Here is a 14,298-nt window from a genome sequence, read left to right on the forward strand (position 1 = left end):
GACGTGCACCACCGGCACCATCACCTTATATACAGGTAACGTCCTCTATATAGCACTGTATAACACGGACGTGCACCACCGGCACCATCACCTTATATACAGGTAATGTCCTCTATATAGCACTGTATAACACGGACGTGCACCACCGGCACCATCACCTTATATACAGGTAACGTTCTATGTAGCACTGTATAACACGGACGTGCACCACCGGCACCATCACCTTATATACAGGTAACGTCCTCTATATAGCACTGTATAACACGGACGTGCACCACCGGCACCATCACCTTATATAGAGGTAATGTCCTCTATACAGCACTGTATAACACGGACGTGCACCACCGGCACCATCACCTTATATAGAGGTAATGTCCTCTATACAGCACTGTATAACACGGACGTGCACCACCGGCACCATCACCTTATATACAGGTAACGTCCTCTATGTAGCACTCTATAACACGGACGTGCACCACCGGCACCATCACCTTATATACAGGTAACGTCCTCTATATAGCACTCTATAACACGGACGTGCACCACCGGCACCATCACCTTATATACAGGTAACGTCCTCTATGTAGCACTGTATAACACGGACGTGCACCACCGGCACCATCACCTTATATACAGGTAATGTCCTCTATGTAGCACTGTATAACACGGACGTGCACCACCGGCACCATCACCTTATATACAGGTAACGTCCTCTATACAGCACTGTATAACACGGACGTGCACCACCGGCACCATCACCTTATATACAGGTAACGTCCTCTATATAGCACTGTATAACACGGACGTGCACCACCGGCACCATCACCTTATATACAGGTAACGTCCTCTATACAGCACTGTATAACACGGACGTGCACCACCGGCACCATCACCTTATATACAGGTAACGTCCTCTATATAGCACTGTATAACACGGACGTGCACCACCGGCACCATCACCTTATATACAGGTAACGTCCTCTATATAGCACTGTATAACACGGACGTGCACCACCGGCACCATCACCTTATATAGAGGTAACGTCCGTCTCAGTCTCCTGACCTCAGTATCATTGAGCCACTATGAGGAGATCTCAAGCGCGCAGCATAGACAGGCCAGGAATTTACAGGAGGCTTTATGCCAAGAAGAGTGGGCAGCTTTACCATCTGAGAAAATAAAGAACCTCGTCCACAACTACCACAAAAGACTTCAAGCTCTCATTGATGTTAGAGGGGGCAATACACGGTATTAAGAAATGGGGGATGTGAACTTTTGATCAGGGTCATTTGAATGTTTTGAGTTGTTGTTATGATTTAGAAAGCAAAACCACAGTAGTTTGACAATAAATGGCTTCACCCAACCACTAACCATGAGTGGAGGAAAAGGTTTGATGTTTTTCATATTCTCTGGAAAACAAAAAGGCCAAGAAAGCAAAAATTCTGCTGGGGTGTGTAAACTTTTGAGCACAACTGTATACCGCTAATGTCCTCTATATAGCACTGTATAACACGGACGTGCACCACCGGCACCATCACCTTATATAGAGGTAACGTCCTCTATATAGCACTGTATAACACGGACGTGCACCACCGGCACCATCACCTTATATACAGGTAACGTCCTCTATATAGCACTCTATAACACGGACGTGCACCACCGGCACCATCACCTTATATACAGGTAACGTCCTCTATATAGCACTGTATAACACGGACGTGCACCACCGGCACCATCACCTTATATAGAGGTAACGTCCTCTATATAGCACTGTATAACACGGACGTGCACCACCGGCACCATCACCTTATATACAGGTAACGTCCTCTATATAGCACTCTATAACACGGACGTGCACCACCGGCACCATCACCTTATATACAGGTAACGTCCTCTATATAGCACTGTATAACACGGACGTGCACCACCGGCACCATCACCTTATATAGAGGTAACGTCCTCTATATAGCACTGTATAACACGGACGTGCACCACCGGCACCATCACCTTATATACAGGTAACGTCCTCTATATAGCACTCTATAACACGGACGTGCACCACCGGCACCATCACCTTATATACAGGTAACGTCCTCTATATAGCACTGTATAACACGGACGTGCACCACCGGCACCATCACCTTATATAGAGGTAACGTCCTCTATATAGCACTGTATAACACGGACGTGCACCACCGGCACCATCACCTTATATACAGGTAACGTCCTCTATGTAGCACTGTATAACACGGACGTGCACCACCGGCACCATCACCTTATATACAGGTAACGTCCTCTATATAGCACTGTATAACACGGACGTGCACCACCGGCACCATCACCTTATATACAGGTAACGTCCTCTATGTAGCACTGTATAACACGGACGTGCACCACCGGCACCATCACCTTATATACAGTTAACGTCCTCTATATAGCACTGTATAACACGGACGTGCACCACCGGCACCATCACCTTATATACAGGTAACGTTCTATATAGCACTCTATAACACGGACATGCACCACCGTCACCATCACCTTATATACAGGTAACGTCCTCTATATAGCACTGTATAACACGGACGTGCACCACCGGCACCATCACCTTATATACAGGTAACGTCCTCTATATAGCACTGTATAACACGGACATGCACCACCGGCACCATCACCTTATATACAGGTAACGTCCTCTATATAGCACTGTATAACACAGACGTGCACCACCGGCACCATCACCTTATATACAGGTAACGTCCTCTATACAGCACTGTATAACACGGACGTGCACCACCGGCACCATCACCTTATATACAGGTAACGTCCTCTATACAGCACTGTATAACACAGACGTGCACCACCGGCACCATCACCTTATATACAGGTAACGTTCTATATAGCACTCTATAACACGGACGTGCACCACCGGCACCATCACCTTATATACAGGTAACGTCCTCTATATAGCACTGTATAACACGGACGTGCACCACCGGCACCATCACCTTATATACAGGTAACGTTCTATATAGCACTCTATAACACGGACGTGCACCACCGGCACCATCACCTTATATACAGGTAACGTCCTCTATATAGCACTGTATAACACAGACGTGCACCACCGGCACCATCACCTTATATACAGGTAACGTCCTCTATACAGCACTGTATAACACAGACGTGCACCACCGGCACCATCACCTTATATACAGGTAACGTCCTCTATACAGCACTGTATAACACGGACGTGCACCACCGTCACCATCACCTTATATACAGGTAACGTCCTCTATATAGCACTGTATAACACGGACGTGCACCACCGGCACCATCACCTTATATACAGGTAACGTTCTATATAGCACTCTATAACACAGACGTGCACCACCGGCACCATCACCTTATATACAGGTAACGTCCTCTATACAGCACAGTATGATGCCTATTACAAGGCTGGACCCCATAGCGCTCTTTTCTTGGGGTGCGGCCATCCTTTGCTCTGCAGGCAGTCTACCTGGGAGCTGCAGGTCGCTGCTGCCATCAGGAGGCTCTTGTGTGCATAGTCAGAGCTCGCTGCATGTCCAGCCGTGCGACAGCGGCAGTGTCCCTGCCCTCCTGACAGTGTCCCTGCCCTCCTGACAGTGTGCACAGGGCCTCAGGCATCTGTACATTCACAGACATGGGGTTACCCCAGGACTTGGTGACATTGAGGGGACGGAGAATCCCCAGTAATCTACACCTGTAGCAGCTCAGATGCAGCAGAGGTGACCGTGTTGTCATTGTTCTGCACGGCGAATGCTCTGCGCTCCCTGCGGAGCCGCCTTCTACCCCATGCTCCGCACTCATTGCTTTATTGTCCTCACTTATATAGCGCCATTAATTCCACAGCGGTATCATCATCAAGCACACAATGCAACCAGTGCACAAGGTTCACCTGCAGTCCCATGTAAAACCACAAATCGTGATCTGCTCCATCTGCTGTTCTTTCTCACAGTGGATACACTGTTATTGATCGCTTGAGGTGAAGTGACGCTTCCCTGCCTTTCGGAGGGCGCCCATGACAGGCTGATGAGATTTAGATTTAAAGGGATTGTCCAGGAATAGAATATAATTCCATAATAAAAAGAAATGAAGCAACAACCCAGAGAGCCCCAGTCCTGTGCACAGTCCGTGCATGGCAGATCATCACTATTCCGTTTCCCAGAGTCTAGCTGCAATACCACTCCCGGCCTGTACACATGGGTGGCGCTGTGGCCATCCCTTTCCTGGCTGCCTCCTCGGTGTCAGGTTGGACGCTGAACCCCGGCCGACATCCTGAGAGGAGTTCAGGACTTGATCAGACAACATGTACATCTTTATTACATGCGTCATCACCGTGTCTGGCAGAGACCATGTGGGGCCCACCCTGCCGGACCACTCTCGTCCCAGACCGTAGGACATCCATGTTATTGGCTCGTCCGTCTGTTCCTGGCACAGGCTGGTGACGAGGGGAGCGCCATTACCCCAGTCAGAGTGTCACACCGTGGAGTGACTGCACGGATGGCGTTAATATTGATGCTACGGCGTAATGTGTGCGTCCATTATTAATGCAGAGACTCAATATTAACAGTCCCCATTGGTGACAGTTCACACTATCCCGCTATTTCTCGCTGTCCTCCGGCCCCTGTGGGGTCTCTTGCTGGGTCGCCTCCTCCCTCCATGTTCCTGCTGCCTTTCCTTCACCTGTGCGTCCCACCTTTCTCCCCGTCGATGCCGCTCGGTCCCCCCGTCCTCTTCATCATCGCTCTCTCCTTGTTGCCCATTCCCCTTATTTGATCTGATGCTTCGTTTTATCTCGTTTCCATTTCTTGTCTATTTTTGACACTTTCTGCTTCTACAAAGAGAAGAAGAAAACCCTCCAGATCAGAGCCGCGCGATGACGCGCTAAGGAGCAATAAACGTTTTATCCCGGTGGGGACAGGATGGTTCTGTAATTGGGGCTCACACGTGTCACCCGAGACGGCCCCGTCATCCTATATCCCTATGGTGGACCTGCATGTAGTGGCATTACAGCCGGCCATCATCCATCACAGCCGGAACCATCATCCATCACAGCCGGAACCATCATCCATCACAGCCGGAACCAACATCCATCACAGCCGGAACCAACATCCATCACAGCCGGGCCAACATCCATCACAGCCGGACCAACATCCATCACAGCCGGAACCATCATCCATCACAGCCGGAACCATCATCCATCACAGCCGGAACCATCATCCATCACAGCCGGAACCATCATCCATCACAGCCGGAACCATCATCCATCACAGCCGGAACCATCATCCATCACAGCCGGAACCAACATCCCATCACAGCCGGAACCAACATCCCATCACAGCCGGAACCAACATCCCATCACAGCCGGAACCATCATCCATCACAGCCGGAACCATCATCCATCACAGCCGGAACCATCATCCATCACAGCCGGCCATCATCCATCACAGCCGGGCCAACATCCATCACAGCCGGCCATCATCCATCACAGCCTCCACAGCGTGCTGTGCCAACGGAAACCCAACAGACCCCATAGTAGAGAAAGGGGGGACGTCAGGCGACATTAATGTCCATCAGGTGAAAGAAAATGGAGCTCAGGATGGAGGTGTGAACCCGGCCACAACCGCTGCGTCCAGCACCAGTAACTCCATGACACTTGTATCAAATGGCTCCTTCACCACCATCTTACTGGTCCTGTCCATCACCAGAGCTGTTCACACAAGCAGCTTAGCTGCCTCGTAGAGTTACACTGTGCCGAATCCAAAGTAGGATAAAACATTATAGTGGGGTCCACCGGCTACACAGGGGGGCAAGGAGCCGACTTCCTCCAGATGATATCAGATGACATTTATAAAGCCGTACCCCACTCCCCATAATCCTCCTACTCCCTACATTCACTACACTCCCTACAACCCTCCCACTACCTTTAGTCCCCCACTTCCTACACTCTATATATTCCCCATTTTCTATATTCACCCCACTCCATATATTCATTCACTCTCTAGATCCCCCCTCCCTATATTTCCCCCAATGCCTGTACTCGCTCCACTCCCTATATTCCTCCCACTCCCTGTACTCCCCCCTCTCTATATCCATTCCACTGTATACAACCACTGGCAAACATTATGGAATCACCGGCCTTGGAGGATGTTCATTCAGTTGTTTAATTTAGTAGAAAAAAAAAGCAGATCACAGACATGGCACAAAACTAAAGTGATATCAAATGACAACTTTCTGGCTTTAAGAAACACTAAAAGAAATCAAGAACAAAAAATGTGGGAGTCAGGAATGGTTACTTCTTTTAACCAAACATAGGGGAAAATTATGGAATCATGAAAGACAAACAAAAACCCTCCAACACATCTCTAGTATTTGGTTGCACCACCTCTGGCTTTTCTAACAATCTGGCTCCAACTTTCTTAAAGCCAGAAAGTTGCCATTTGAAATGACTGTAGTTTTGTGCCATGTCTGATCTTTTTTTCTACAAAATTAAACAAATGAATGAACATCCTCCAAGGCCGGTGATTCCATCATTTTTGCCAGGGGTTGTATATTCACCACGCCCCCTATATTCCCCAACGCTCCCTATATTCACCACGCTCCCTATATTCCCCAACGCTCCCTATATACCCCAACGCCCCCTATATTCACCACGCTCCCTATATTCCCCAACGCCCCCTATATTCCCCAACGCTCCCTATATTCACCACGCTCCCTATATACCCCAACGCCCCCTATATTCACCACGCTCCCTATATTCCCCAACGCTCCCTATATACCCCAACGCTCCCTATATTCACCACGCTCCCTATATTCCCCAACGCTCCCTATATTCACCACGCACCCTATATTCCCCAACGCCCCCTATATTCACCACGCCCCCTATATTCACCACGCTCCCTATATTCCCCAACGCTCCCTATATACCCCAACGCCCCCTATATTCACCACGCTCCCTATATTCACCATGCTCCCTATATTCCCCAACGCTCCCTATATTCACCACGCCCCCTATATTCACCACGCTCCCTATATTCCCCAACGCTCCCTATATACCCCAACGCCCCCTATATTCACCACGCTCCCTATATTCCCCAACGCTCCCTATATTCACCACGCACCCTATATTCCCCAACGCCCCCTATATTCACCACGCCCCCTATATTCACCACGCTCCCTATATTCACCACCGCTCCCTATATTCCCCAACGCTCCCTATATACCCCAACGCCCCCTATATTCACCACGCTCCCTATATTCCCCAACGCCCCCTATATTCCCCAACGCTCCCTATATTCACCACGCCCCCTATATTCACCACGCCCCCTATATTCCCCAACGCTCCCTATATTCCCCAACGCTCCCTATATTCCCCAACGCTCCCTATATTCCCCAACGCTCCCTATATTCACCACGCTCCCTATATTCCCCAACGCACCCTATATTCACCACGCCCCCTATATTCCCAACGCTCCCTATATTCACCACGCTCCCTATATTCCCCAACGCTCCCTATATTCACCACGCCCCCTATATTCACCACGCTCCTGTTACCTATACTTGGTGTACTGTCCTTTCCTATACTTTCCTCCCTATCTTCAGCCTCTGAATACATTTCCACGATGCAATTCTTTCCCGGCCATCGACCGTTCAGCTGTCCTCTCCATCAGTAATGGTCGGCCTCCATTGCCCGCTTCTCTGGGCCCCATTTTCCCCCTCAGTGTGGAGGAATACCTTCAGAACCATTATCCCCCTATCCGTATAACAGGTTCTCCTTCTCTGCACTTCTTGGGGCCGCGGAGCTCAGATTTTGTGCTTTTCCTCCTCATTTACCAGCCGCTGATACTATTAGTTTTTGGACCCTCATCGCCTCCTGCCAGCGCCTGTCGGTGCAGCCGGCTAATGCCTGGCGTTTACAGCAGGACAGTGTGAGGAGGCCGGACCCCGGAGGCCAAGACAAGAGGCTGCGCAGGACCCCGGAGCCGGCGGACACCGAGCTGCTAATAGACCGGCTGGATTTCCATTACTACTGGAGTGAAGCTTCTGACTAACACATTATACTAATGATACAGGAACTGAGATGTGCAAATGCAAACGACCTGATCTGCCAGAGATGCTGGAAACCGAGACCACCATAACGAAGCCTGGGGATGGCTGGGGCTGAACGTCTGCACATGTATTATCTGTGGATGCAGACAGGAGGGGCCGGGGCAAGGACAGTACATGGGCCCGCAGATCAGCAGAATGCACAGCGCCATCTGTGGCGAGCGGCCTCCTTACATGTAGAGCCCTTATGCAGCTGCCCAGGTTCCACCAATACTATGTCCCCCGTATACCACGAGACAGTGCTCTAACCTACAGAAAACCCCTGAGCAGCCGCCATAATCAGGGGCGGACATATCATTGGTGCAACCTGTGCAGCCATCCAGGGGCCCGAAGGGTCAGGGGCCCCATCCACCTTCAGAGCAGGAGGCATTGGGCCTTATGATGAATTAGAAAGGGTCCATAGCGTGTTCCTGCGCAGGGGCCGCTCCTGCACGCAACCATCTGATATCACACAGGAGATTCTCAGTCTTTGCCAGAAACCTACAATCCTCTGTACTACAACTCTCATCGTGTGCAGAATGCCGCACACAGGTCTGGAGTCACCGCATTAGGACTCAGCAATGTATCTCCGGTGCCATGTGGAGCAGAGACCGGACACCGCACCGCCAGGAGGGCACCCAGGACCGCCAGGAGGGCACCCAGCACCGCCAGGAGGGCACCCAGCACCGCCAGGAGGGCACCCAGCACCGCCAGGAGGGCACCCAGCACCGCCAGGAGGGCACCCAGCACCGCCAGGAGGGCACCCAGCACCGCCAGGAGGGCACCCAGCACCGCCAGGAGGGCACCCAGCACCGCCAGGAGGGCACCCAGCACCGCCAGGAGGGCACCCAGCACCGCCAGGAGGGCACACTGCAATGCCAGGGTGATGGCGGAGCAGACGGCATATAGTGCCCAGCACCTCTGCACCATGAAGGAGGGAAAGACTGCGAGTGTAGCAGAAAAGAGGAAAGAGCAGAAATGTCTCCAGATGGAAGAGAGGAAGCCTGGCCCTGACTTATCCCTGAAGGGTTGTGGTCCGGGGCGGACATTGGGCCCCGGCAGCTCCTGGCTTGGGGGGGGGGGGCACATCCCAGAGTCTCCCATGTCTGCTCCTATAGTCTCAGCAGCATCTATATAAAGCTCCGAGCGGCTGCTGGTCCGACCTCTCCAGACTGGAACTGCGCTGCCTTTACTGTAAGAGCAGCGGCTCCAGAAATAGCCCAACATGGAGGATGGGCCAGGAGGGAGCAGAGAATGGGGGCTTCAGGGAGGGGTGCAAGGTCCTCCCAGGCTGGATCCGCACATCATGGACATGTCTGAGCCCAGATGTAGGGGCAGGAGGCTGCATCCTGGGGGCTTCTGTCACCCCAACCCTGAGGACTGCAGGCTGCCTGTAAAGCTTCATTCTGGAGGAGCCATGCCACCGTGCAGAGCGCAGACCCTCAGCCCGACCCGACCACTGCACAGCCCCTAATGTTACAGGTGTCCTGGAACACAGCGCAGACCCTCAGCCCGACCCGATCACCGCACAGCCCCCAATGTTACAGGTGCCCTGTCCTGGAACACAGCGCAGACCCTCAGCCCGACCCGATCACCGCACAGCCCCCAATGTTACAGGTGCCCTGTCCTGGAACACAGCGCAGACCCTCAGCCCGACCCGATCACCGCACAGCCCCCAATGTTACAGGTGCCCTGTCCTGGAACACAGCGCAGACCCTCAGCCCGACCCGATCACCGCACAGCCCCCAATGTTACAGGTGCCCTGTCCTGGAACACAGCGCAGACCCTCAGCCCGACCACCGCATAGTCCCCCAATGTTACAGGTGTCCTGTCCTAGAACACAGTGCAGACCCTCAGCCCGACCACCGCACAGTCCCCCAATGTTACAGGTGTCCTGTCCTAGAACACAGTGCAGACCTGCTGATCCTTGCTTATTGCAGGGACTAATGTCTATGGATCCCCTGATCAGTGCTGGAAGAAGCCCCTCACCCGAGTACAAATCACAACATATCCTGACAGGTGGAGACCGAACTTCTGCCATCGCTGCCCTGAGGCTCCTCATCATCTGCACACCCCCAGCTCCAGTGATCGCGGAGCCCCCCATCAGATGGAGCAGGAAGGAGAGATGTCATCAGTGGGGTGATCTGCAGGTGGGCGCCCTGTGCTCCAATGCATGAGGCGGTGCAGCAGCTCTGCCCCAGATCACAATCCATCACTATCAGATTGTCACACTGTATCACTATGTATCACAATGTATCAATAATAGATGGAAAGTTTCAGATTCACAAGATTAAATCCCAAAATCAGATCCACGGAGGGAACAGTCACTTATTCATCCTGCGCCAACATCACTCAACTTCATTTCTTCTCATCTTTCTTTGACGTTTCTCAAGACAGAATTAATCTCTGCTGCGTCTTCATTGATGAGCGAAGTGATACCGAGCACTGACCGTACCCGGGGTCCAGGAGCGGAGATGGGGGGCTCAGGAGTGACCCCGGGCAGACCCCAAATCACAGGGCAGACCCCCACATTCCAGGGCAGACCCCAAATCACAGGGCAGACCCCCACATTCCAGGGCAGACCCCAAATCACAGGGAAGATCCCCAAATCACAGGGAAGACCCCCACATTCCAGGGCAGACCCCAAATCACAGGGCAGACCCCCGAGCTCGGCGCTGTGTGGAGCCAGATCCATGCAGACACCAGGGATCAGACCGGAGGCGCCGAGTACCGGGGTCTGTGCACGGTGTGCGGGCGGCAGGAAGGAGAAGCCGCGCAGAGCTCCCGCCATCCCCGGTGCCGGCAGGAAGGTGAGATGTCAGCACTGGAGCCCCAGACATGATGCCGGCACCGCGGCTTCACCCCATCATCAACACTGAAGGCAGCCACAACAAGTGAGGAGGTACACTCCATCCTCCGCCACGCGGGACCCCCCTGCTCCAGGTCTCCTCAGCAGATTCCAACAGGTGCGGCGCCCCCTGCGCTCCACAGCCCCCGCGGAGACCCCACAACAGCACCAGAGTCCGAGCCGGCAGACACCGACACAAGCCGCGGAGCCTCCCCAGCCCGGGAGCAGCCGCTCCGGCTCCACACACCGCCACACACCGCGCACAACAGCCGGGAAACTTCTCCTACCTCCGGCGAGCAGCATCCAGGTGAGGAGCAGCAGGTCCAGCCGCCCATGGCCCGTCCCCGGCAGCATCCTCCCGCCACAGGCGCCCGGTCCACCCTCCTGTGCCGGCTCCGGGGCCGCCGCTCAGAATATCGTCTCCAGCCGCCTGACAGCGGAACACAAGCTGTGGATGTGCGGCGGCGGCGGCATCCTCCTCCCGACTGGCGGCTCCGCTCCTCCTCCTCCAGGCAGAGGCCGGCACCAGGGCAGGAGGGAGGCTGGCATCACCGCTCCGTCACCGCACACCGCCCGCTCTCACCTGCCCCGGGACCCTCTGATCACCTGCTCCTGATCACCTGCCCCTGGACCCCTGATCACCTGCTCCTGATCCCCTGCCCCGGGACCCTCTGATCACCTGCTCCTGATCCCCTGCCCCGGGACCCTCTGATCACCTGCTCCTGATCCCCCTGCCCCGGGACCCTCTGATCACCTGCTCCTGATCACCTGCCCCTGATCCCCTGCCCCGGGACCCTCTGATCACCTGCTCCTGATCCCCTGCCCCGGGACCCTCTGATCACCTGCTCCTGATCACCTGCCCCTGATCCCCTGCCCCGGGACCCTCTGATCACCTGCTCCTGATCCCCTGCCCCGGGACCCTCTGATCACCTGCTCCTGATCACCTGCCCCTGGACCCTCTGATCACCTGCTCCTGATCACCTGCCCCTGGGCCCCCTGATCACCTGCTACCTGCTCCTGATCACCTGCCCCTGGACCCTCTGATCACCTGCCCCTGGGCCCCCTGATCACCTGCCCCTGGACCCCCTGATCACCTGCCCCTGGACCCTCTGATCACCTGCCCCGCCCCCTGGACCCTCTGATCACCTGCCCCTAGACCCTCTGATCACCTGCCCCTAGACCCTCTGATCACCTGCCCCTAGACCCTCTGATCACCTGCCCCTAGACCCTCTGATCCCCTGCTCCTGATCACCTGCCCCTAGACTCTCTGAGCACCTGCTCCTGATCACCTGCCCCTGGACCCTCTGATCACCTGCCCCTAGACCCTCTGATCACCTGCCCCTAGACCTTCTGATCCCCTGCTCCTGATCACCTGCCCCTGGACCCTCTGATCACCTGCTCCTGATCACCTGCCCCTGGACCCTCTGATCACCTGCCCCTGATCACCTGCTCCTGATCACCTGCCCCTGGACCCTCTGATCACCTGCTCCTGATCACCTGCCCCGGGACCCTCTGATCACCTGCTCCTGATCACCTGCCCCGGGACCCTCTGATCACCTGCCCCTGATCACCTGCCCCTGGACCCTCTGATCACCTGCTCCTGATCACCTGCCCCAGGACCCTCTGATCACCTGCCCCTAGACCCTCTGATCACCTGCCCCTGGACCCTCTGATCACCTGCCCCTGGACCCTCTGATCACCTGCCCCTGGGCCCCCTGATCACCTGCTACCTGCTCCTGATCACCTGCCCCTGGACCCTCTGATCATCTGCTCCTGATCACCTGCCCCTAGACCCTCTGATCACCTGCCCCTGAACCCTCTGATCACCTGCCCCTGGACCCTCTGATCACCTGCTCCTGATCCCCTGCCCCTGGACCCCCTGCCCCTGGACCCCCTGATCACCTGCTCCTGATCCCCTGCCCCTGGACCCCCTTATCACCTGCTCCTGATCACCTGCCCCTGGGCCCCAAGGACTTAACGAACATATCCGGACAAGAGCCCAGTCCTGATGAGGAGCTCTTGTCCTGTGTTCACTTTGTAAACCTGAGTGTGTAAAGTGTTGGTGGGATCGTGCCATCATCAGCGTCCAGTGATCGCTCCCCGGATATAGTGCAGATTCTGCCTCTCACAGGTGAAGTGAATTCTATGGTAATTACAGCCCCTCCATTCTCTGTAAGGGAAACTGCAAAATCAGCAGTCAGTTATTTTCCCCTCTGTATAATCCTCCCCCGCTTGATGGGGGCGCAGTCAGTACAGGGGTCTGAGGATGGCTGTGTGTGACCGCCCTGCAGGCCATGGTGGCATTCTGTGTCACTCACATGGGGCCATTCCTGCTGCCTGCCCCTCATCTGCGGGAATTATGCTGCATAAACTACTCTCATCTGTCACCTGCAGTACCGCATTTCACCACTGGCATGCCAGAAAGTTTCCATAGACCCCAATGCAACAGCGCCCCCAGCTCCAGGTCAGCCCCAGACCCCTGACTCGTCTGCGCCTCCTTCCCCAGCCCCCTGTAGGTCGTCAGAGTCTCCCTCAGTTCTGTCACCCTAAGATTAATGAAGAAACTTTACAATGAATATTACTATTCCTGACACATCAGCTTTCATGGCCCCACCACATTCAGAGATTTCCTATGCCGACTCCCAGGGACCATTTTATATTTAGTAGAGAGCTGCAATGTATTTCTCATGTATCTGACACAATGTATCGCTGCAATTCTACCAAATACACATAATCCAGACATGACAATAACCTGATAAAGAAACGGAGGGTACAAAGAAGAGCAGAATCCTGTCCGTACACGAAGAACGAGACGTCGCATAGGAGGGAAAAGTGATGGGAGACTGCAGACACCGGAGACCATCTGAGAGGTTCATCACCACGGGCCGTGCACGGCGTCACCGGATCCTGGAGAGGCCGGGGGTCTGCAACACGCTGGGCCGGACCTGTGCAACGCGCCGGGACAGTCCTATGCAACGCGCCGGGACAGTCCTATGCAACGCGCCGCGCCGTACCTATGCAACACACCGGGCCGGACCTGTGCAACGCGCCGGGACAGTCCTATGCAACGCGCCGGGACAGTCCTATGCAACGCGCCGGGACAGTCCTATGCAACGCGCCGGGACAGTCCTATGCAACGCGCCGGGACAGTCCTATGCAACGCGCCGCGCCGTACCTATGCAACACACCGGGCCGGACCTGTGCAACGCGCCGGGCCGGACCTATGCAACGCGCCGGGACAGTCCTATGCAACGCGCCGGGACAGTCCTATGCAACACACCGGGCCGGACCTGTGCAACGCGCCGGGACAGTCCTATGCAAC

At 54.5% G+C, this 14,298-nt stretch overlaps 1 protein-coding gene across 2 annotated transcripts in view; it reads right to left on the minus strand.

Annotated features, from left to right (window-relative positions):
- Positions 1-11,463, minus strand: part of KIRREL3 (kirre like nephrin family adhesion molecule 3) — an 800,965-nt gene extending 789,502 nt beyond the window's left edge. For both annotated transcript variants that reach the window (XM_069742736.1, XM_069742735.1), the window contains exon 1: positions 11,264-11,463. In XM_069742736.1, coding sequence (XP_069598837.1) covers positions 11,264-11,330 — 67 coding nt within the window. In that variant the 5' untranslated portion in view covers positions 11,331-11,463. The remainder of the gene's footprint in view (positions 1-11,263) is intronic.
- Positions 11,464-14,298: the final 2,835 nt, after the last annotated feature.

Source organism: Ranitomeya imitator, chromosome 10 (genome assembly GCF_032444005.1).
Source record: "Ranitomeya imitator isolate aRanImi1 chromosome 10, aRanImi1.pri, whole genome shotgun sequence".
NCBI lineage: Eukaryota > Metazoa > Chordata > Amphibia > Anura > Dendrobatidae > Ranitomeya > Ranitomeya imitator.